Source organism: Zalophus californianus, chromosome 14 (assembly GCF_009762305.2).
Source record: "Zalophus californianus isolate mZalCal1 chromosome 14, mZalCal1.pri.v2, whole genome shotgun sequence".
Lineage (NCBI taxonomy): Eukaryota > Metazoa > Chordata > Mammalia > Carnivora > Otariidae > Zalophus > Zalophus californianus.
Window position 1 is genome coordinate 16453164 of NC_045608.1, and position 23417 is coordinate 16476580.

General features: G+C 55.8%; 1 protein-coding gene across 7 annotated transcripts; it reads right to left on the minus strand.

Moving 5' to 3' along the window:
• Window positions 1–457: 457 nt before the first annotated feature.
• Window positions 458–23206, minus strand: MSI1 (musashi RNA binding protein 1). 7 transcript variants are annotated; one of them, XM_027575207.2, is made up of 15 exons: window positions 23031–23206; window positions 22821–22861; window positions 22174–22255; window positions 21991–22075; window positions 19064–19105; window positions 17402–17494; window positions 13736–13784; window positions 12464–12546; window positions 11901–12018; window positions 9136–9216; window positions 7825–7881; window positions 4835–4903; window positions 3888–4042; window positions 3386–3449; window positions 458–2253 (listed from the first exon to the last, which is right to left on the minus strand). In XM_027575207.2, exons 1-14 carry the CDS (start codon window positions 23087–23089, stop codon window positions 3408–3410), a joined length of 1056 nt encoding a protein of 351 aa, XP_027431008.1. In that variant the 5' UTR covers window positions 23090–23206; the 3' UTR covers window positions 458–2253; window positions 3386–3407. The 7 variants fall into 7 exon arrangements, 5 of the variants coding, with proteins under 5 accessions (XP_027431008.1, XP_027431006.1, XP_027431007.1 ...); XM_027575205.2 differs by having other exon boundaries at window positions 3888–4075; XM_027575206.2 differs by having other exon boundaries at window positions 3378–3449; window positions 3888–4075.
• Between the last annotated feature and the right edge of the window lie 211 nt (window positions 23207–23417).

The following is a 23417-nucleotide window of genomic DNA, read 5'->3' on the forward strand; positions in this document are numbered from 1 at the left end:
CTGTTATGAACCTTGGTGTGTGAGTGTCTGAGTCCCTGCTTTCGATTCCTTGGAGTATATACCTAGGAGTGGAATTGTTGGATCATATGGTAATTCAATGTTTAGCTTTTTGAGGAACCACCAGACTGGTTCTCATCGTAGATGCACCATTTTACCTTCCCACCAGCAATGCATGGGGTTTCCAATTTCTCCACATCCTCACCAGCACTTGTTATCTCCCTGCCCCACCATTTTTTTTTTTTTTTTTTAAATAGCCATCCTCATGGGTGTGAAGTGGTATCTCATCATCAACACTAAGCTTTGAGGCTGGTCAAGAAGTTGTAAATGAAACTTGGTCAAATGGAAAGTGTAGACTTTCAGGAGACGAACAGAAGGTAGGAGAAAACAGGGTGTCATTGGGGTACCTAGACCTGAATGTACACAAAGATGGAAGAGACTCACAAAGCCAGCACCGTTTTCAAATAATTTATTAGGAATTTAAAACTGAAAATAAAACCTGGAAAAAGAAGTTACAGATGTGGAGAGAAGAGACACCGGAGGGTGGTAACTTGCTGGCTTCAAAACACCGTGTAACATCTTTTTAAAAAATTCCCCAAACAAATCAGAAAACGGAATTCCAGGGCCCTGAGCCCATGGGTGGGCCCAGTGGGGGTGGGATGGGGGTCACAAGAAAGGGGGAGAAGGAAGCTGAGTCTCTCACGACTCAGCTCAAACGTGTAGAAAATTAAAAATAAAAACCAATAAAATGCAGCTTCTCTTTTATTAGGAAACATTTAAAAAAAAAAAAAACAAGAAAACAAAACAAAACCACAAACAGCCGCGCATCTCAGTAACAAAGATTATTGCTTTGTGTTCTCAGGGCTAATAGGTTAAGCACCTCACACAGACAATTAACTCTCCAAAGGGGGTTTTCAGGGATGGGAACTATGATGGGGGAGAGAGCTTAGGTCCCCAGCCTCAGACCTGGGGGAGAGGGACACAGAGAGGGGACAACAACAGGTAGGTGGGCCTCAGCCCTGCCATGCCAGCCGGGTCACTCACTGTTCATGAAGAGTCAGACCCTGAGCCTCTTTTTCCTTTGAAGGGGGCTTGGGGGCTCGGGGCTGCCAAGGGGCTCTGGCCATGGGACCATCCTGGTGGGAAACTTCAGTGAGAGAATGTGGGGGTTCCCTGAGAAGCCCTTTGCTTTCCCCTGGGGTCCACCCCTTCCCAAAGTACCCCCTTGATGCCCGCTCATGGGGGGCTCAGAGCAGAAACCATGAAGGCCTGACCTAGGTAGGGGGCAGGGGGAGACCTTTGGAGAGTTAATTCCTTTCCAGCAGTGGCTCCGGGCGAGCCCTTCTCTTTCCTCACCCCTTGGCCCCACGCTGGGTTTTTGGGGTGAGCAGGCCCAAGGCCTTGACCCCTAGGGCCTGAGCGAGCGGGCTTGCCTTGGCCACAGTTGAGGCCTGCAAGCTTACAGTAACGGTGTCTGAGGAGGAGACAGAAACACAGGGGGACACCTTTGCCAGGTGGGGTGAGGCGATGCCCTCACCCCTAAGGGGTCTTACAGAGGGGTAGGGGCTTCACCTCACAGTATTTACATATGATACAGGACGGGATGGTTCCAGGGGCTTGGCCTGGCCGCAACCCTGTCCTCCTTTCCAGGACTGGAGGGAGGTGGCCAGGGGCCCACACCCACATAGACATTTTGTTCTCAGCTGGTGGGGGGCACCTGGCCCCTTGCCCCCTGCGGCCTGGGGCTTCACATTCACAAACCTAGAAATAGTTTAAAAAACGGTTTCTTAAAAAAAAAAAAAAAAGAAAAAAGAAAGAGAAAAGGAGGGGAAATCAGAATAAAAAACAAGCATAGGGCTTGCGGCCTGTAGCAGACCCCCTCCGCCCTCACTCTAGCTATGCACAAATACAAAAGCCTTCTGGGGGGGGAGGGTCCTATGGGGGTGCGGCAGGGAGGGAGGGGCGCAGACCTGAGAGGGGAGAACCAGGGGGGTGGGGGCCAACCGGCTAATCCAAAATAAATAAAAGCGGGAGGAGAGGGGCAGGTGGGGGAGGGGAGCCAAGGGCGGAAGAGAGGGAGGTTAGTAGGGGAGCCAGACGCTGTCCGGGGCAGCAGGGCAGGGGCCGGGCCCAGGGAGTTGGGGGCAGGCAGTAGCGGTCCGAGTCGCTGCGGGGGAGGGGGCGGCGGCTGCGGCTGAGGTGTCCCCGCCCCCTCGCTGGCTCGCTGTGGTCCTCAGTCAGCTGCAGGCTGGGGCGCTGGAATACAGCAGGAGGTTACAAGGAGGCCCTGCGGCCACCTGCCGACGCCCCCGCCTCTCTTTGGGGCTCCCAGAGGTTCCCGGAACCCAGGTAGCCTCTCCTAGAAGAGCTCTGTTCACACACTTCGCAGGCTCTGTTCCCTGTTTGGAATGCTCTTTCCCTAGATTTTTGCATGACTGGATTTATTTAAAATGTGGCACCTTCTCAGAGGCACCTTCTCTGAACCTCTAATCTGAAGTAGCCCCTTCAAACATAATTTCTAAGTTCCTCTTTTGTCCACTTGATTTTTGTCTGTAGAATGAGAGAGGGGCCTTGTCTGTCTCCTACATCCCTCCTTCCTGAAACGGTGCTCAACTGACTAATAGTCGTTGGAATAAATGCAGGAAGGAAGGAAGGAACAAACGAAATGTCCCGGTTCACACAGTAACCCCCGTGACCATGTGTACAGAGTTCCCTCTCTCTCTTACTCCCTGGACATGTGTGTATGTGGACAGTATCCCGTTTTAATAGCTGTGTAATATGCCGGTGTACACATACGCTCTGATTTACTTAACCACTTTCCTTTTGATGGGCATTTCAGTGTTTTGCAGTTTTTAATTAAAAAAAAAAAATTTATTTAAGTAATCTCCACACTCAACATGGGGCTCGAACTCAAGACCCTGAGATCAAGAGTCACACCCTCTTCCGACTGAGCCAGCCGGGTGCCCTGGGTTTTGGCAGTTTTTTAAATAAATGCCTAGAAGTGGCCTCGTTGGGTCAAGGGCATGGATGTTTAAAACCTGGGCACACAGTGCCAGTCTGCCCTTTGGAAACCCCAAGTCAAAGACAATTTACATGTTGCTTCCCCTACACCTTCATCAATGTGGGGCATTAGCAATCTTAAAAAAAAAACAACAACTTTGTCTGACAGGTGGCATGGACTGCCTTGTTGTGCTTTTCATTTACAGTTTTGATGTAGCAGACTGAGCAGCTTTTCAGGTTCACTGACCACTGCTGTTATGAAAGTTCTGTCTCCCCCCCTGGACTGTGGGCTCCATGAAGGCGGGGACAAGGTCTGTGGCCCAGACGGGGCTGCCCGGTGCCAGCCCTCCCAGAGCCACCCCCCCAAGGCCCCGGCCCACCTCCTCACCTCCTGCCACCTGATTCCTGCTTCAGTGGTACCCATTGGTGAAAGCTGTGGCAATCAAAGGGCCCTGGGGAGAAAAGAATTTGACTCCTAGATTCCTAGGGATGCAGAGAAGGCCCAGGGGCTCCTTTCTTCTGAGGAACGCCGAGGGAGAGACACAGACCCTTCTCTAGCCTTGCCCATATCGCCCCCCCACCCCCGCCACAGATGCAATGGAAGATTCTCTGGGGTAGGGCTTGGAATCTGCATATTGCCAGTACCCTGGTTAAAATGAGGGCACTCCTGAGCTAGAATCTAGCCTCCATGTGGCCAGAGACGGCGAGTCTGTGTGGTATCCCCAGAGCCCACCTAATGCCTGGCACACGGAATGAATGATGAGCCCCACTGTTCCCCCTTGGTGACCATCTTTTTCCATCCATCCTCCCTTGGCCCCCCTTCTGCCCTTGCTAACAGACAAAACCTTTCCCTCCTCCAACTTCTGAGTCTTCCAGGACTGACCACTCACCCCAAGACTGTGGCCGAAGCCGGTGCTGGGGGCGGGGCTGGCAGCGCTGATGTAACTGCTGACCCCCGAGTCCTGGTTGGCTGCCCCATAGAGCTCGGCCATGGGGCCGGGGCTTGTGGTCCCCAGGAAGCCCCCTGTGCGGCTGGGAGTTGAACCTGGAGGGGGAGCCATCGTCCAGGGGTGAGAGCCTGGCAACCCAGAAAGAAGACGGTGATAGCCCCGGCGCCCACTGCTGCCCCACGTGCCACAACACCCCCCTCGAACCTGTTCCACCCACCGTGAACTCGAGCCTTCCCTTTCCCTCACCCCTACATCCCAGCGGGGTCTGTGGGTCCACCCGCTGGAGGTCTCCCCAAGTCCATCCACTGCCACCAGCTCGTCTGTCCATCTTGCCGCCTCCTCACTGACCTCCAGGCCTCCCCTCCTGAGCCCCTGCAAATTTTTCCCCCATCCGGCAGCCGAGTGCATGTTCCAAGATCGACATCGCTCCACTGCTTCAATGTTCTGTGTCTCCACAGGACCTGGTTCCTCCTGCCTCGTCCTCCCCACCCCCCATTCCTGTACTCTCCCCGCCCCCATACCAACTGGCCTCTGCTGGGGACACTTTTCTTCCTCTTTGGCTTCGAATCGGACGTTAAGGAGCCGGGCCTCTGGGAAGCCTTCCTGAGAGGCTCCATCTGTGAGAGCCTCTGGTACCTGACTCCCCGCCCAAGCAGAGCGGGTTCATCCTTTGTCACGCCCGACGCCCCCCGCTCCCCAGCCTGCAAACCCTGGAGGACATGGGGTCTCCTTCCTGGCTGGCCTCCCAGGTGCTCCGTTAATACTTGTGGAGCAGATGAACAAGTAAGTCCCTCTGGGAAAGGGTGGCAGTGGCTACCTCCTCTCCTCTCTAGACTTCCCCGCCCCCAACACCCCTTCTCTGCTTCCTGCACCCCAGAAGGCCTCACCTGTCCCTCGAACCACAGCCGCTGCTGCCGCCGCCGCCGCCATTGGTCCGTAAGCAGTGAGGGGAATGGCTGGAAGGAAAGGTATGGGCCCTTCAGTGTGGTGGGCGAGAGGATGGAGGTGGACAACGGAGGCCCCCTCTGGGCAGAGTCTCTCCAGCCTTACCCCCCTCCCCCCCAGAGGGTCGGGGCAGCGCCAGCATGGAGGCAGAAAGCACTCCCTTGGGCCACCAGCTGTGCCCTGACCCACGGAATGGATGGAGAAAAGTAGGAGAGCGGATGGCTTCCTAGCAACGGACTCGACCTCAGTTTCCCCCCTGGACTCAAGGGACACACTTGAACAACACAAAACTCAGGGTGGGGAGAGGGGCACCCCACCCTGAGCTGCTCTGAGCGATGCTCCCTACTTCCGAGCGTGCCCTTGGCTGGGTGGACCCAGCCCAGAGGTCCCCAGGAGGGTATGGCCCACGTCCCAACCCCAGGCGACTGCCGCCAGTGCCTGACTGACGTGGGGTACAAGAAGCTGGGCCTGTTGCCGCAAGGTGGGACCAACTCTGAGGTGCTAGTGCGTGTCCCAGAGCTCCCCGTGGGATCAGGCGGAAGCCAGGCTCCAGTCCAGGCCATAATCCAGCTTCAATCCTTCTGCCTGTCCTGTTCCTCTCACTGTCCTTCTCCTGAGGCCACACCCTCAGTAAACTGGGTGCACCCAATTCCCTGCCTCAGGGTTCCCCTGACTGCCACCCAACCGGAAATGACCACTCTCCCCCCCAAACTCCCCTAGCCCCTTCTCTTTGGTCCCCTCTTCGGACACAGAGATACTGGTATTCCCTTGTTTGTGGTCTACCTCCACAGTGCCCAGCACCCTGCCTTATACACAGTAGGTATTTAATAAATGGCTGCTGAAGGAGTAGAAGGAACCTCCTCTTTTATTTTTTCCTAAAGATGTCTCTACAACCAATGGGGGGCTTGAACTCACAACCCCAAGGTCAAGAGCTGCATGCTTTACAGACTGAGCCAGCCAGGCGCCCCTAAAAGGAACCTCTTCTTAAACAAGTGGTTGGCTTGAACCTGGAGCTCCCTTGGGCTGGGGTAGTGGGGTGAGCGCCCCCTACTGCTTGGCTCTGCCACTGCAGAGCCAGAGTCAACCGGGGTGGCATTTGCCCTCAGGGATACGTTCTCTGGGGGCTGTTTTGGTGACCTTGACCCTGAACTGGTACTGGACTTGGGCCTAGGGACTCCGTAAATGGCCCCTGAAAATTCTTGGCAAGGCCTTTGGTCTGGGGGATTAAAAGTCTGGAGACAGCATGATTCCCACACTATGAAGGAGCCTTGCCTAAGAGCCATACAGTTGACTCCTCACCCCGACATCCCCTTCCTTGGCCACCCCTGCTAAGGCAGCCCCCTGCCCCTGGCCCTAAGACCTTAGAACATCTCCCTGTTTTATTTTCCTTGTGGAACTTCTCACCCTCTGCAATTATTTTATTCATTTGCGTGTCTACTTGTTTACTGCTGTCTCTCTCCACTGAAATATCAGCTCCAGGAGGCAGGGACCTTGTCCATCTCATTCACTGCTGTATCCCCACCTGGACCAACATCTGGCATGGTAAATGTCTACTGAATGCCTGAAGGAAACACCCACATCTCCTGAAGGCAAGAGAAAAGTTCAGACCCCAGACCTCCAGGGAAAATCTCCTCCCCTGTACCAAGCTAGCTGCTGAGGGGACATGTCTTCTCTCAGTTCTTTTGAGGGCAGGGGGTGGGCTCTGAGGTTTGGTTCTTGGTCTGGTTAGGACTTTCCACAAAGCAAAGTCAGCTAAGCCAACCTGAGTAAGTGCTTATCACAACTGTAAAGGATTACTCATTTATGTAATAAGTATTTGTCTTCCTCTCTAGACTGCAAGTCCTGTGAGAGCAGGGCCTGGCCCTGTCTTGTCCCTGCGCTGCCCCCAGGGGCCTGGCAGAGTGCCCCACATAGTAGGTCCTCAACACAAAGTTCTTAAATGAGGAGAAAAGAACCCCCCTTCCAACACCCCCATGGCGGGTCAAACCCAACTCTGCTCAGGGAGGGGCCTCTACCACCCCCCACCTACAGAACTCTTTACTCCCTCCCCTTTCCTCATCCCCTTCCCCAATTTTGGGGGACCCCTGAGCACCCCTTGGAAGGAAGGTCTCATTGAAAGCAGCAACCATGCTCACGTCCTCCACACACGGCCAGGTTGGGGGGAGAGTCTGGGGTGGGGTGGGGGGAGAAGCAGGTTGAACAGAGAAACCCCTTGCAGCCCACCTCATCTGCACATGCCCCTCCCCTCCCCTCAGACTTGGCGGGGCCCCAGCAAGGGCTGCAGCCAGCGAGATGGCTCCTGACAGGGCCAAGCGCCTTCATCAGGCTTGCTCAGAAGCTGCAAGTGTGCAGCCTGAGGGCTGGATTTGGCCCTCAAATAGGTTTCATTGGGCCTGCAGTGGTTTAACAATTTGGAATTTGTTGCCAACATTTGAGAACGATTGAAAAATCCATTCAGAAGCAAAAGCCGTGTTTCTGGCTTTTCTCGGAAACAGAGATCTCAAAGTACTAGGTGTGCATCCCCTCCCGGCCGGGGTGGGCTGGCACAGAGTGGACGCATGCGCACTCCAGTCTGTCGAAGACCCCCCACCCGGCCCACTCTACTCTGAGTTTGAGACCCTGGCGTCTTGACTGCTGGATCCCAGAGTCTACTCGGTGCCTGGCACATGGGAGGCGCTAAATAAATATTTGCCAACTAGATGAATGAGTGATTTCTCCTCCATCTGCTGGGCTTGGCCCCATGCCCCACCCTTCAGGGCCATGTAGCTACACAGACTGGCCAGGGCCTGGGCAGAGTCTGTTGTGTCCCCACAGCCAGAGGGCTGTGGGGACAGGAGAAAAGGGCCCCACTAGCCTTCCCCGGGGAAGACCCCTGGGTTCTTCTCTTTCTCCCCGTGCGGCCTGTGAGGTGTAGGAAATCCGAGCGACTGACCTGTAAGCTCGGGGAGGACTGGGGCGCTCGGGAGAGGGGTCCGCTCTACACGGAATTCTAAAATGAAACGTAAAACAGCTTAGGAAGGTGCAGGGGAGGTCCCTGGGGCACGGCCCAGGGAGGACAGATGCACCCACAGGGACACTGGGTAGGGGGACAGGCCATGCACAGGACCCAAGAGCTGGGATGGGGAGAGCAAGGTGCCCAGCAGGCAAAGGTGAAGACGTAGGCAGAGGAGAGACACGGAGAAGAGCAGGCAGAGTTGCCACCTACACCCTGGGCTCAGGGCGATGCCGGAGTGACCACTCTGGGCTTTCTTAAAAGACGTGACATTGCACCAAAACACCTCCCAGAATCCTCCTCTTTTCCTGCTTGTTTGTTTGTTTGTTTGTTTGTGGGGAGGAGCTGGTGAGGCAGCACTGATGGAAACCAGTGACCCCAGAGCAGGTTTGACTCAGGCTGGGTTCCTAGCTCCACCACTTTCTAGATGATGGGTCGTCTTAGCAAGTCGCTTTGCTCTCTCAGACCATTTCCTCACCTATAAAATGAGGATGGTCATCCTTCCCCCGTGAGTGTTGTCAGGATTAGACAACATAATGTCGAGAAAGGACTCCAAGATGGACAGCCCAAGAGGCAAAGGATGCAAGTGCTTAGGGACCCTCTAAAAAAAAAAAAAAAAAAAAAGGCCAAAAAAAGCATGCAAAAATTTGATGTCTGATATTTCAAAGAAAACAACACTGAAGAGCCATTATGGCAAAATTCAGAACTTTGTTGGGCTTCCTGCCACTTATTCTAAGGTCTAGCGTTATTTTTATTTTGCATTACAAATGAGGGTGGTGATCATCAGGGTTTTGGATTGCTTTTCAGCGTTCGGGGCCACAAAAGGTCTTGTGGGCCTGAAAAGGGCTCGGCGGAGCACGTGGTCATTGTAAGTGTGGCCATAAAGACGCAGCTGGCGACGGCCCTCAGGGACGCTTCCGCCACAAGTCTGATGTCTTCTTTGGTGGAAGTGGCAACTCGGAATGGCATGAGGAGGGGAGAAAGGCAGGAGGCAGGCAGAGATCGGCCTGGGAGAGAACTGTGCCATGCAGGACCACGCGGGGGTGGGAGGGGGTTATCCCCAGCTTCTGGGGAGGAGGGAGGAGGGGATGGTGGGGAGAGGTGCTCCTTCCTCAGACATGCCCTTCCTTCCAAGCCTCCAGCAGGCAGACCACCCCCCCAGCCATGCACCCCTAGACACCGCCCTGAGGACTCAGACTGCCCAGGAACTGGGGACATGCTGGCAACAGAGGGACACCAAGCAGGACTTACCGGGGAATTGGTAGGTGTAGCCAGGGGCGAGGCCTGTATAACTCCGGCTGGCATAGGTTGTGGCCTGGAAACCGGGGTAACCTGATAGGGCAAGGGGGCTAGTGTTAGATGCCTCACCCAGCGCTCAGACCCTGCTCAGCGGGGAAGGATCTGAGCCACTCGTCTCCCTCCCCACCTCGTAGCACAGATAACAGCCACATTTACCAAACACCTTCTGCATGCCAAGCCCTGCGCTAAGCCCACTGCATACTTCATTCTCTCCTTAAGCCTCACAAGAATCCTAAGAAGCAGGTACTATTAGGAGCCCCATTTCACAGATGGGGAAAACTGAGGCTCAGAGAGGTGACATATTGGCTGAGAATAGTCCAAACCTTTACCAAGACGCTTCGTGCTCTGGCTCCTGCCTCCTTCCTGTCCTCATCTACACTCTCCTGCAGTCACATTGGCCTCCCTGCTGTTTCTCAAAACCACCAAGCTCCTTCCCACCTCAGGGCCTTTGCACAGGCTGTTTCCTCTGCCTGGAACACTCTCCCCCTGCCAGGTTTTCCCATGACTGTGTCCTTGTCATTGTACAAGTCTCAGCTCAAATGTCACCTCCTTGGAGAGGTCATTCTATAAGAGTCCTCCCTCTCATCAGTTACAGTATTTATCAATTACCCCACAGCACCAATGATCATTATCTGAACTTATCCTAGGTTGGTTTTTTTTTTTTAATTTTATTTAAGTAATCTCCACACCCAACGTAGGGCTCAAACTCATGACCCTGAGATCAAGAGTCACACGCTCCTCCAACTGAGCCAGCCAGGTGCCCCTCCCAGGGTTTTTTTTAAAAGAGCCGATTTTCTGTCTTCCCCATCTTTTATTTCTGTACCTCCAGGACAAGCTCCCGGTGCCTGCTACTTGTATGCATCTAATAAAATGTGCAGCTTTGCCAGAAAAATCATATAGTAATAATGAGTAATATAGAGTAATAATGGTGTAACTAGACTTCGCATTCAGAGCTAACTGGTTCCAAGTCTCTTAACCACCAATGCCTGTATTGGTATAATTTCCTTCTTTGTCATTTTTTTTAAATGGGGTGAAACCAGCTAATGAATCACCTTGAAAAGAAAACGGGTCTCAATGTTCCAGACCGAAGGAGGCTAGAGAGACGAGACAACTAAATGCAATACCTGATTCTAGCCCGGATCTTATGTGAGAGGGCAAAAATGTGCTATAAAGAACATTATTGGGTCAACTGATCAAATTGGAAAATAGGTTAAATATTGGAGCGACATAAATGTATGAAGTGGATTATCATCACGTGGCTTCATGAGCAAAATACCCCTAATCTTAGGAAATACACGCTGAAGTATTTAAGGGTTAAGGACCATAATACATTTAACTTAAGCTCAAATGATTCAGTGGAAAATCACCAAAGTATTGTGTGTGTGAGTGCGTGCGTGTGCGTGTGTACATACATACACACATATGTGCACACACATATGCATACAGAGGTAGAGCAAACGATAAAGCAAATGGGGTATAATATTAATGGGTGAGTCTGGTAAAAGGTATATGGATATTCTTTGTACTGTTAATTTTTGCAACTCTTCTGAAATTTTGAAATTACTTCCAAATAGAAAGTTAAAAGAAAACTTCAAGAGAAGACACTTTCCTGTGTGGAGTCTGCTCTCCTCACCCACTCTATCTGTGATCTCAATCCTGACCTTCCAGCCCATGCCATGCCCACCCACCCACCCCCTGCCTCTGAATTGCCAGAGCACCCCTCCCTCCGTACCTGGCAAAAAAACTCCTCTGTACTGTTCTCTTTCTGTGTGTACGCATCTTGTCTCTCCAGGGAGACTGCGAGCTTCCTGGGGGGCCCAGCTCAGATTGCGGGCCCCAAACACCGCTGACTCCTACTCACCTTCCAAGGCGCCTGGCGACCTGCACTTACTCCAGGGAGCCTCCTGGACCAGCAGGTGGGTTTTGGGTGCCTCCTTGGGCCTCCCACAGCCTCCCATCACTATATGCTATCGTTGCCTTTTGACTCATACCTCCTGCTTGATGGGAAAGCCCAGGAGGGCAGGTCCTGCCCCTCAGAAACTGCTCAATAGATATTATTTGGGTGAACAAGCAGCAGCTGCTTTCTTTTTGCTCTCCCCAAAGTCTTTGGGTCATTGTAAATGCTGTTCCCTCTGCATGCAACACTTTACCCTTCCCTTCTCCCCTGACCTCCTGTAACTAGCACCTACTCAACCCACAGCCCTCAGCTTAAGTGTAACTTCCTTTCTGGCTTCTCCAAACCTCGGTCCCAGTTCTCTATGCCCATGCTCTCTTGGCCCCCTATCCTGCTGCGTCCTACTTATTTATTTTTAATTATATTCTACTTATTTATATTCTTACTTGTTTTCCCTGCCAGACCACAAAGCTCCAAGGAAAGTCACTGTTATATTTGCTGGCATAGTTCCTAGCATTTATAGTTGCTCAATAACTACGACATGGATGGGTGGGTGGATGAACAAATGGACAGATGGACAGAAGGATCAATGAAGGAGGAGCAGCTGGGCCATTTTCTGGCTACCGCCAGAGGGCAGCACCCCACAACCCAACGGCCCCACCCTCGGTTGGCTTGGAGGCTTGAGATACTTGGTCCCCACTCCTGCCCAATGACTCACGCAGGAGGGCAGACCACAGAGGAGAGGCAACACCTACGCAGCCCCTGGTAGCCCTGGGAGCAGTTGCGGGCAGGAAGTAGCCGCAGGTGCAGGCCTAGCACATACCCAGCATGCCAATGCCCAGCATGAAGGCGTCCATCCCATAGGGCATGACTCGAGACCTCCCCCGGGCTGAGCCCGTCGGCGACATCACCTCTTTTGGCTGAGCTTTCTTACATTCCACCTGCAATGAGACCTGATGGTCAGTCCCTCCTCCGGACGTAGGGTCGTAGACCCTTTGGTTCCCTAGCCGGCCTCCTTCCTGTTAGGTTCATAGATACCATTTATGGAGTGCTTGCTGGGTGCTAGAGATTATGTAAACAGTTTTGCAGGCAGTTATGGCTTACACCAAGCCCATGAGGGGGGATAGTACTGCCACAGATTGCAGGGAAGTCATCTGCCTAATGAACAGACTAGCAAGTGGTAGAGTGAGGATGTTAATCCAGGACTGACTCCACGAGCCATGTTTTTTAACCACCAGGAGACACTGGCTTCCTGTCCAGATCTTCAGGGGGTGGGAGAACTGGCTCTGCCCCATGGACTGTGATTCCCTTCTGCCTGCCTCCAGAACCTCCGAGCGCCCGTGTCTCTCTCTCTGCACCTCCACCCGTCCGGTCTCCCCCCCTCACCATTTTGTTGTTGATTTCATGGAAGTGTATTTCACACACTTTCTCCACGATGTCCTCACTCTCGAACGTGACAAACCCGAACCCTAGAGGGCAAAGGCAGGGACAAAAACCAGGGTTTATGGTCAAAACCCAGCCCCGAGTGATACCACACCAGCACTCCTCTTTCAAGGGCCAGTGCCTGAGAGTTAACGGAAGCCTCTGCCCACAGCCGAGGAACCTCTCAACTCCCCTCCTGCTGAGACAGGGTTTCTAGTCCCCACATTACAGATGGGAAAGCCAAGGCTCAGAGAAGTGAAGTGACTTGTCCAAGGTCACACAGCAAATTAGAAAGCGTTAGAGCAGTCATGAAAATACACTCAACATGCCTTTTCGCTTTCTCAGATGCTTTCCAAAGGAAGGAAGAACACACACAACACTTACGTACATTTACACAAAAGTGTACACACCCAAACCTATGTTTGTACACAGTCACACATATACATGACATAGAGATGTACACACACACACACCTAGGGACCCATATATCATACAGAAACTTGGCAGCGCTCACAAAGGCCCCCCTACACATGAAGAGTTACCATGACACACAAGACACATGCAAATATTCAGACACAGATACCCTCGTGTGCACAGATACAAATACACACACACACACATACATACATGCATACCCCAGCACATATCCTATCCCCAAACAGGCGAATACACCCTGAAGCAACTGGAGAAACCACCCCACCTCCTCCCAGGTGTGCCCCAGGGGTTGGAATGGGATTTCTCAGAAGGCAAGGCCCTTGGGAGAAAAACAACCGGGCAATGCACACTGGCCCAGATGCTCACAGGTTCAGGGGCAAGGGGGTTGGGGGCTGGGCTCAGCCTGTGGGTGGGGGTGGGAGCGGGAGCAGACTGTGGAGTCAGCCTGACCCTGGGGCGGCCTGGCCTAAGCTCTGGTTACCAGGGACAAGGTAAGCCCCAGTAGACACCGGCTCCGGCGCGGGCGGGGGCGGGGGATGGTGGGGGGGGGGGCATTGAGGGCTCAGTTTGGAAGGGGGGAGGTTGCTCCTCTGGTCTGCTCGGGTGTCTGCAATTGGGCAAGTTTCTAGCACAGGAAACGGCGGGACAAAAGCCTTCTGTAAGGCCAGGCCCCGGAGAGGATGCAGATCCTTGGGGATAGGATGTCAGGAGGCAAGATGAAAGGGCAGCTGTGACCTGCAGCCCCCTGGCTGACCACAGGCCCCCAGCCTGGCCTGGAAAGGGGGAGGGGGCCACACTCACCTCGGTGCCGGTTGGTGGTTTTGTCAAACATCAACATGGCATCGTCCACCTGAAACAGAGCCTGCCATGGTGGACCCACCAGAAACCAGGGGACCTGCCACAACCCAGCAGCAGGGGCTCACTCCCACACCCACGCCCCTCTCATGCAGGCTAAGCTCTCTCTTAAATCTGCTCCCTGTGCAGGGGATGACTTTCCATCTGCAACCCCACCTGGATGCCAAGGCACCTCCCATCCAACCACCAGATTCTCAATGGACCAGACTACAAATATGAAGCACCAAATATGTGCCTGGCACTTTGCCCCATCATCCTCTCTACAGTCCCTGCCATGTAAGTGCCTCGTTTTGTAGATAAGGAAAAGGGCTCAGAGAGGTGAAGTCACCAGGCCAAGGTCACACAGCAAATCCTAGACCAAGCCTGGGAGGAGGAGGAGGCACGGAGTGGGTGCTAAAGAAGGAAACATGGGAGCAAGATAGAAACGGGGAAATGAAAGCCTCTTCCCTTTCTGCAAAAGGCCAGGAGGACGGCAGCCACTCCAGCCAGACTTGACTCCCCTCTCCTGGTACAGATCTTTTCCTCTAATTGAGGTTTCCTTTTGCTAGAGGCTGTAATTAAAGCAAGTAGAGTTCAGTGCCTGGGCTGCTTGCCTCCCACTGACTGGGGGAGGGGCAGGGGGCTGAGGAAGGGGGGTGGGCTACATGATCCACCCCCCTCCCTTGCACCCCAGTCTCCTCTTCTTGCTACTCCCTCAAGGCATCCCCTTAGATACAGGGACAGCCAAAGGCCTTAGCTTGCCTCCTGCAGTCCCATTTCCCTCCCTTTACCTACAGCGGCTGCTTCCTCCTCATTCTCTTAATTCTTCAGCCAATGTCAGCCACCTCATGGGGTTAAGCTAAGGTCTGATTTGTCCTGGGTGGAAGTCAAGGGCTGCTTCGGATACCCTCCCCCCACAACACACACATCCCAATTCAGCCACTGACCCTCCCCCAAATGGTCAGACACCCAAGGGATGAAGGAAAACTTCCTGAGGCCATGGGGTACGGCCTCTCCTCCACTCTCCTTGGCTGTCTTTCCAGCCTGTCATCTGCCTCATTAAAGTGGCAAAGGCAGCCCCTGAACAGGGTGGCCCCCCAGCTCTCCTTAGGTGCCAAGCAGCACCAGGCCTCTGACGTCCCCCTGGGAGAACCAGGACCCCACTAAGTCAGGAGGCAGCTGGGTCCCTGGAGGATCTTAGAGGGAAATGACACCTCCCTCCCCAAGGAGCTTCCTGCTCCAGGGGCCTGCAGCAGAGTGCCTCCGACACTCCCATCCTTATGGACCCATTCTGCGTCCCAATCCCAAATCAGCTAGACCGTCCAAACTCGGCAGACGCTTTAGGCTCCACACATCTTCCCCACCCCCTTGCTTAAACAATGGAAAAGAGAAATCTAGAAAGGAGAGTTGTGATAAAAATACAGGCTTTAAGTAGGACAGACTGGAAATGGAATCCAAGATCCCTGCCTTTGCTGGTTGGGTAACCTTGGACTAGGTTTCCTCATCTGTAAAATGGGCGTAACAGTGTTTATCAATTGTACAGAGGAGTTAAATGACATGGCACCTGTAACACGAAATCACGTTACCTGGGACACAGCAAGTGCTTAATAAATAATAGCTATTTTGACCTTTATTATGGAGGGGCTCGCCCACAGTCACATGGGGGAGAAGCAAAGCAACAGAGAGAGAGCAACCCAACACCCCTTGCTTTGACGGTTCCATTAGGACAGCGCCCAGGTCAGCTATGGTGATGGCCATCCTATGGAGCACCTTGACTTGTACTCAGTAATTATTTTTTGAATTAATGAATGGATAAAAGCCACACCCTCTTCCTTAATCCCATAGCTCTGAGCTCCTGCCTGACCCACAAAGTGATTCAGCCCAAATCCACAGCCGTTCTGGCCTTCCTTCACCCAACCCTCCACCTCCCACCATTCCTGGCACCCCAGACCCTTCAACCGGGCCTTGGCTGGACAGACCCCCAGCGAGGCAGTGGGGTTGAGGCCAGGGCAAGGAGCAAGGAAAGTGGCTGGGGGTCCAGGGGACCCCCACTGGTGTCCCCTCCTGGGGCCAGCTGAGGGGAGGGAGGCTCCCAGCCCAGTGTCCTTAATAGGCTTTGGTCTCCATGGGAACCCGGGGGCAGGGGGGCTCCGGCAGGGGGAGGGGAGGCGGCCGAGGCCTGCTGACCAGTGGGAGCCGCCAAGTTCGGCGGCCGCTAAGCCTGAGTGGCAGCCATGGCGGCTGACCATTGTTCCCCCCTCGGCGGCGGCCCCTCGATCCGGGCGGGGGGCCCCCCGCCGCGGGGCCCTTGGCATTCCCGGCTGTCCCCCTCGCTCCCTGGCAGCCTATTCTCCGGCTCCCCCTGGCCTCCCCGGGCCGGTTTCACATGCCAACGCCGATTTAGGCCCGAACAAAAGACGCGGCCGCTGACGGCTTCTCCTGGGGCCCGGTTGCCATGGCAACGCCGGCCCCGGGGGCAGGCGGCCTCCAATCACAGCTGCTGGATCAGATTAGTGCGAGCTCTAATGCTCGGCGCTCAGACACAAAGACACCCCGCCGGAGCCGAGCGGGCCTGCTGCTTCCCAGGAGCGCCCTTCCCTCTGGGGCCCAGGCCGCCGACCTGCCCTCCGTCCTGTACCCGGGTCCCCACGGAGGCGCCTGAGCCCAGGCCTCTGGCCCCCACGCCGCCAGCAGCCGCTGGCCAGGGGACCTCCCACCCTCTCCTCTTCTCCCCTAGAGACAGGGCCCTGGAAACCCAGCCGGTCCCCAGCTCACATCCCATTCCCAAGGCCGCTGCCCTTTGCCTAGCAGACAACTGAAAATGCCTTGCTGGGCAGGTAGAGACCCAGCCTGTAGCCTGTCTCACGTCATCGAAGACCAGGGACCCCAGCACTAAGCACAGCAGCCCTCCTTCACCCCCAGTCTTAAAATTTGGCCCCCTCTTTGCCATAGCCCCATGAGACCTTGATGCTCCCATCACTCACCTTTCTGGGGACAACCTATTGTCTGATGATGCCACATCTCCTTCGTAAACTAAACGGTCCAGAAATTTAAGCTCAATGCACCTCAGAGCGGAGAGCCAATCTGCTGGGCCTGATCAGGAATTTAGGGTGCTCTCCTCAGTGCCCCTCTCAAATAGCTAGGGGATCAGCACCTCCCCCCCCCCAGCTCCCACCTGTGCAAGCTGGGCGCTGAGTGCAATTGGGAATCATATTTATTGCTTCCTTATCATCCTCACCAGGAAGGAGTGGGGGAAGGTGCAACCGCCCGTGGCCTGGACAGGTGCAAACTCCCAGGAGGCCAAGGGGTGACTGGATTGAACTGGCTAGGGGAGAGCAGCCTCCCTCGGGAGAATGAAGATAAGCAAGAGAAAAACAGAGGGAGGGCAACTACAGGGACAGCTACTGTGTGGCTTCTCTCCCTGGGGATGTGTCCAGAGGCTGAGGCCCACACATAGGAAAGGAGCCTGGACCGTGAGGAGCCTGGCCCCACCCGCAAAAGGACCCAGTCCCCTTTTCACCTTTTTTGCAGAAATTGGAATGACCTGGCTGGACTCTGCTTGTACTGAGCAATGCTACAGGGCTTCCACAGCCCCGAAAGCACCCCCAGCAAGCACCCCCAGTTTTGACCCACCTTCCCAAACTGCTCAAAATACTGCTTCACGTCCTCCACCGTGGTGTTCACTGACAGCCCCCCCACAAAGATCTTCTTCGTTCGAGTCACCATCTGTTAAGGGGAGGGAATGAGAAAGTGGGCATCTGAGTCCTGTGGCCTACTGCCACCAGCAGGGGCCCGAGCCCTCCTGCCAGGGCACCAGCTGACAAGCTCTCTGTGGCCCTAGCTACTCGGAAGGCCGCCCCCCCCCCCCCAGCTCCTGCTTGGACCCCCGCCTCTAGGCCTGTTATGGGCAGCTGTGCACCCCACACACTCGCTGGCCAGAGTGTGCCTCCCTCCCGCCCTGCATCCCTGGGGTCTGTGTAGGAGAAAATGCTTTCCAGAAGGACCAACACAGGGAAGGGGGCAGGTTAGTGACCCAGACCTACAGCGTAACTCAGAGACCCCACCAGCACCCCTGGGAGAGACCGAGGCCCATCACAGGGTTCCCCTGAACCCAACGCCGACATTTTCCTCATCAACCTCCTCCCAACCCAACCTCTGGCAGCCCTGTGGCCCCAGCCCTGTTTTAGGAAGAACACATGGTCCTAATTACCCCAGGAGCGCATGGCTAATCCACAGCAATTCCCAGCCCCATCCTAACACTAAAGCACCTTCTGTCACCAAACTGCTTAATGGAATTAACCCAATTCCGACCATGTGCTCCCTGGTGCGGCTTCCTTCGAATACCTGCTCCATAATTGCTTTCAGGCCCTCTGCTGGATCCTTCCAGAGATGTCCCCTTCCTGTCTCCTAAAACTTGTCCCTCTCCCTTCGCTGGGGCAGGAGCTGGGCACCATGGTGGAAGCCACTGGCTCAAAACCTTAAAGCATCCTGGTTCCTACCAAACCCCTTGCAAAGGGGGAAACATCTACCGGAGGGGGACCTAGTCCTAGGACACAGGTTAAGTCAGCAGACTCGGGGGTCCTCAGCTCCCTGTGCTGTAATCAGCCTTCCTTCCTGTCCCCTATATTTAACCATTGAAAAATTAAGATCTGGCTATTTGCCTTGGGGCCTGGCATAAAATCTCAGGCCCCTACACTGCACCAAAAGTCTTGAATGCTATATAGCTCAACTGCTCAGAATGCACACACACCCAGAAAAACTTGCCACAGCACTGGGGAAAGAGAGCACTGGGAGGGTAAGCATTCACCCAAGTTGAAAGACAAGAGGTGACCAACTCCATGGTCCCTTCCCCCTCTGCAAGCTGAACACAGTGAACCCCAGAGGTAGGAAGGTGATTGGGGGGTCAGAGATAGCTCCCTGGCCTGATACTAGCTCAGCCTCAGGGGGTGTCTGTCCTGGGTTCGACCTCCACAGGGGCATTGGGTTTAGCCACTGTGATCTATGAGGTCAGAATTCGACTTAGGGTCCAAAGTGTACTGGCTTCAAATACAGGACAATGAATCCCCTGAGGGGTTCCTCCTTCTCCCAATACATGCAGCCCCCTCCCAGTCTGTCCCAGAGCACAGATGGAAAGATGCAGGATGTCTTCAATCCACAGAGCAAGGACATTAAGAATCCTCCCTCTTCCCATCCCAGTCTATTCCAGAAACACTCCAGAGGTTCCGGAAGCATTTCCCATAGAAGGGAATCACTGCCTAAAGTAGCACAGCTCCTCCCAGACACAGACATACCCACCTTAGGCTGTGCTCGCCGAGGAAAGGCCACCTTGGGATCAATCTGAAAGAGAAGGGAGAGGTAAAGGGGCCTTGGTTATCACACTTCAGATGGGTGACCACACAGCCTTCAGCCCTGAGGACTTCTCTCATCCCAGGACACAGAGGTGACACAGAGGGGACAGAAATCACCACAGCCTCTGGCAGAAAAGTAGTGGTTAAGCATTTAGGTCCTAGTGCCAGGCTGCTGGGTTCGAATCCCACTTACACTGTTTCCCAGCTGTGAGACCCTGGGCAAGTTACTTAACCTCTCTGAGCCTCAGGGCCAAGCTCTCCTGCAAAATGGGCAAAAAGTAACACCCATCTCAAAGGGGTCCTCCACAGACTATTTGAGATAATGCTTACAAAGCACTTGGCAAGGTGTCTGGCTCACAGCAGGAGCCCCAACAAAATAAGCAAAGTCTTAATTCTTCAAGCACAGGGTACTTGAGGGCCCTCCTCACCTAACTGACTTCACACAGATACCTCTCTAGGGGAGGCATGCAATCCAGACTTTGGAAGTCTTGTGGATGGAAATACTCTTTGCTTCAAGGTAAGAGTTCATAAATCACCCGGAATGGACTCAATTCTGTTCCCCCAGTGCTATCGACATCTAACAGCCCTCTTTGAGGCTGCAAGCAAACAGCTCCCTGATAATGCAGCCAGGTTTGGAGTGAATCAGAGTGCAGCCTTTGGTAACGTGCAAGGGCATGGGACTTGGACTCCATCAGAAACTCTGGGCTCCAGGCCAAGCCTCTGATTTTGGTAACTTGCCCACCCCTGTGAGCCTCAGTTCCCCCATCTGCAGAGTGGGGATAATCACACGCACTTTCCCAGGGGCAGCCATGGGGAATCAAATGAGATAACACGGGTGAAAGCAGCCCTTTGTGAACTGCCCCTCATTGTGCAAACAAAGGTGCTATTACCACGGGCCACCTTTGCCCTTGGCTGTGAACAACCAAAGGAGAAAAGTAAGATGCACCTGGGTGCTCCTGGGTACTGATAAACAGCAAAAGTCAGGGCACGAGACATTGTGATCAATGCAGGACCTATGGGGCCTGGTCATTCCAGAGTTTCTTGCCATCCACATGGGTGGATACCACTCAGAAGTTCACCAGCCAATCGCAGGGAAGATCTATCTTTTCCCAAAGTTCCTTCCGTTCAAAACTCAGCCTCGTTCTAGGCAACTGGCGCTGGCTCCTCTCTGCCGAAATGGCATGAACCAGGGACCAGCCTCCTCTGGGCTCCCCCACTGGATCTGCCCACAGAGAAGGAACCTCTAAAATCCATGCTGGGGCAATGTCTCCTCTCTCCCAAAGTCCCACTGGGCTCCAGGGGAAATCACGACTGCCCATGTGTGTCTGAAGGTGTGATTTCGTACCTCTACGGACATTTTCATCCTTCTCTTTCTCCTGGAAGCAGCCTCCCCAGCCACCAGAGCACCTCAGACAGTCCCCCTGCGCAGACCCTGATGGGGAGATGGTACCCAAGCCACGTCCCACAGACCCACGCACACCCGATCCCTGACACACCCCACCTCCACTCTGACTCACAGCTGGTAACATAAATAAAACCCAACAAGTAAATAAAAGGTGAAAGTCAGAACCCAAAATAGACTCCCCACAATAAACCTCCCTCCCACCCCCCTCTCCCAGGCCAGCGAATGCCAAACACAAAGCCCTTGCCTTTTTGAGTCCCAAACTTCAGAAGGATGCCCATCACACCCTCCTTCCCCTCTTCTCTCTTCTCCTTATCAATCTTCCATGAACCCCCCCCCACCCCACCCAGCCCCAGTCCCTAAATCTCAGCTTCCTGAGCTCTGCTGAAGCCATCAGTGCATTCTGAGGACAGGGGATGGTAGGAGAACTGGCAGCTTGATGGCAGATAATCACCAAAAACAATAGGGCACTGTCTCTCCATTCCCGGCTTGGGTCACTCAGTCTGCGCCAAGAAGATCCTTTCAGAGCCGGCAAAGTTGAGGCCTGGCCTCATTTGCTCATTACTGCGAGCAGGAGTGGGAGCCACTGGGCAGAGATAACAGGAGCTGGGGACAGGCGGTAATTTAGCAAATTCTTGGGCACAACCAGTTATTGTTGCAGGTAAACAGGAGCCGGTGACTGACCCAAGCAGGGAGGCCCAGGGTCGGAGGAGAGTGGGGGAGTGTGGAGAGAGATCACACTGCCTGGCCCCCTGGCCTCCGGTCACCCCATCACAGAGTAACCCCTCCTCTGACTTTCTCCTTTTCCCTCTCCCCTAGAGCAGGGGCCTGGGCCAGCGCCCCCTGGAGGGCCCAAGACACTGGGGAGCAGTGGGACCGCAGTAAAATGTTTTAGGAGTTTGAAAGCCAGAAAAGCAGCCTCCCCTCGGATCCAGCCCCCAGAAGGGTTGTTTCCAGGCAAGCTAGTTCCCTTCTCATAAATCCCTTCACGGGCAAAGCAGGTTCATGTCTTCCACACAAAGCGGGGAGCTCATAGACCAAAACGGGGGGAGAGGGAGGGGAATTCAGTGATGCTTTGCCATTGGTTTGGAATGGTGGTGGTGGGGAGCCAAATGCTAGAGTCCAGAGAAGCCACGGGATGGGTCGCTGCAACCCTGACTCACCCAGTTCGGGCCAGGGGAGGGCCCTGGCCCCACCCCAAGCTGCTCCGGGAGGCATCAAGATTAGTAGGTATAGGGAGGGGCTGGGGGGGATGTAGCATCTCACCGCAAGGCCTGGGATTTTTATCCTCCCTCTGCCCCCCCGCCCCCCGACTCTGGTGACAAAGTTTCGGAGCTTGGCAGCCCTTCTACTCAGAAAACTCCTTCCTTCCTTAAGGACCCGGTCCAACTGTCCTCTGGGAAGAGTCCTGACCCTCTCCTCTGGCGGCCTCCCTCTACCAAAGGACCCCCGACGCCCGGAGGGCCACTCACTGTTTTGGAGTCGAGCTCGTGCCGTGACTGCGCCAGCACTTTATCCACCCCCGCCTGGTCCATGAAAGTGACGAAGCCGAAACCCCTGCGCGCGGTAGTGAGGGAGAGGCAGATGGTTACAAGGCAGTGAGCGGCGGTGGAGGGGGGCGAGCCGGGAGCAGGAGGCGGGGGTGAGGGGCTCACCTGGATCTCTTGGTCAGAGGGTCCCGCATCACCAGACACTCCTTCACCTCCCCGAACTGGCCGAAGTATTCGCGCAGCCCTTCTGTAACCACACACCCGCCTTCGGACCAGCTCGGGCCCCGCGCCCTTCCCCCCCCCCCCCGTCCTTTGCCCCCGATGACCCCGCCGCGGCCCGGCCGCCCCCGCGCCAAGCAGCCTGCGCGCTCTCCACTGCCCCCCCCCTCCATAGCCCTCACCCAGCTCCCGTGGAGCCTTCTGGCGCCCACGGGGGCCCCAGGAAGCCGAGGGCCGAGCTGGGCTGGAGGGGGGACGGCTCCGGCCGGGTTCCCGCCGCTCCGGGAGCCGCCTCACAAAAGTTTGAGCCGCAGGTGCGAGCGGAGTTGGCGCTGCCGCCGGCGGGTCCCGGGGGCCCAGCCCACCCCCCGATGCCCCCTGAACCCCTCATCTCCTCCCCTCCACCCGCTGGGCCATGCGCGCTCGCCGATCGCCCTGCGCTCTCGGGGTCCCCGGGCGGGGCGCGAAAGAGGGCGCGGGGGCGCCTGGGGTCAGCCGGGCGCAGGGCCGGGCTGGGGTGTCCGATTCCGGGGCGCCGGGGGGGGGTCCAGGGTGCCCTGCCTTGGCCGGCGGGCGCTCCCGGGCTCGCTCACCCTGCGTAGTCTGCCAACTGAGTCCCCCGATGAACATCTTGCTGCGGGAGGAGGAGAGACACAAAGGGCCCGCGTGAGCGCCGGGCGCCAGGGCGCAGGGGGCGAGGGCCCGGGCCCCGGGGAGGCCCGGCCCGACCCGGATCGGCCATGTTGGCGGGGCCGGGGCGGGCGCGGGCCGGGCAGGCCGGGCCGGGCCGGGCCGGGCCGTACCAGGGGTCGTGCGGCGAGTCCGGGGAGGCGAGGCCGGGCTGGGGCGCGTCAGTCTCCATCGGGAGCCGCGGGCGGCGCGGGCAGCGGAGCGGCGGCGGCGGCGGCGGCGGCAGCGCTCGGCGCGGGGCAGATGTGGAGCGCGGCGAAGGGGGCCGGACGGACAGGCCATGCTGCCCCCTCCCCCGACCCCGCTCGGGCGGGCGGGCGGGGACGGCCGAGGGGAGGGCCCGCCGGGGGCCGACCTGCCGGCTCCTCCCCCCGCCGCCCTGCGCGCATAAAGCCCCGCGCTCGCCCGCGCGCCCGGGCGCCCGCGGAGGCGGCGGCGTCCGGACCCCGCTCCTGCCGGGCTCCCGGGTCCCCGAGGGCGAGAGAGACCCCGAATCCGGA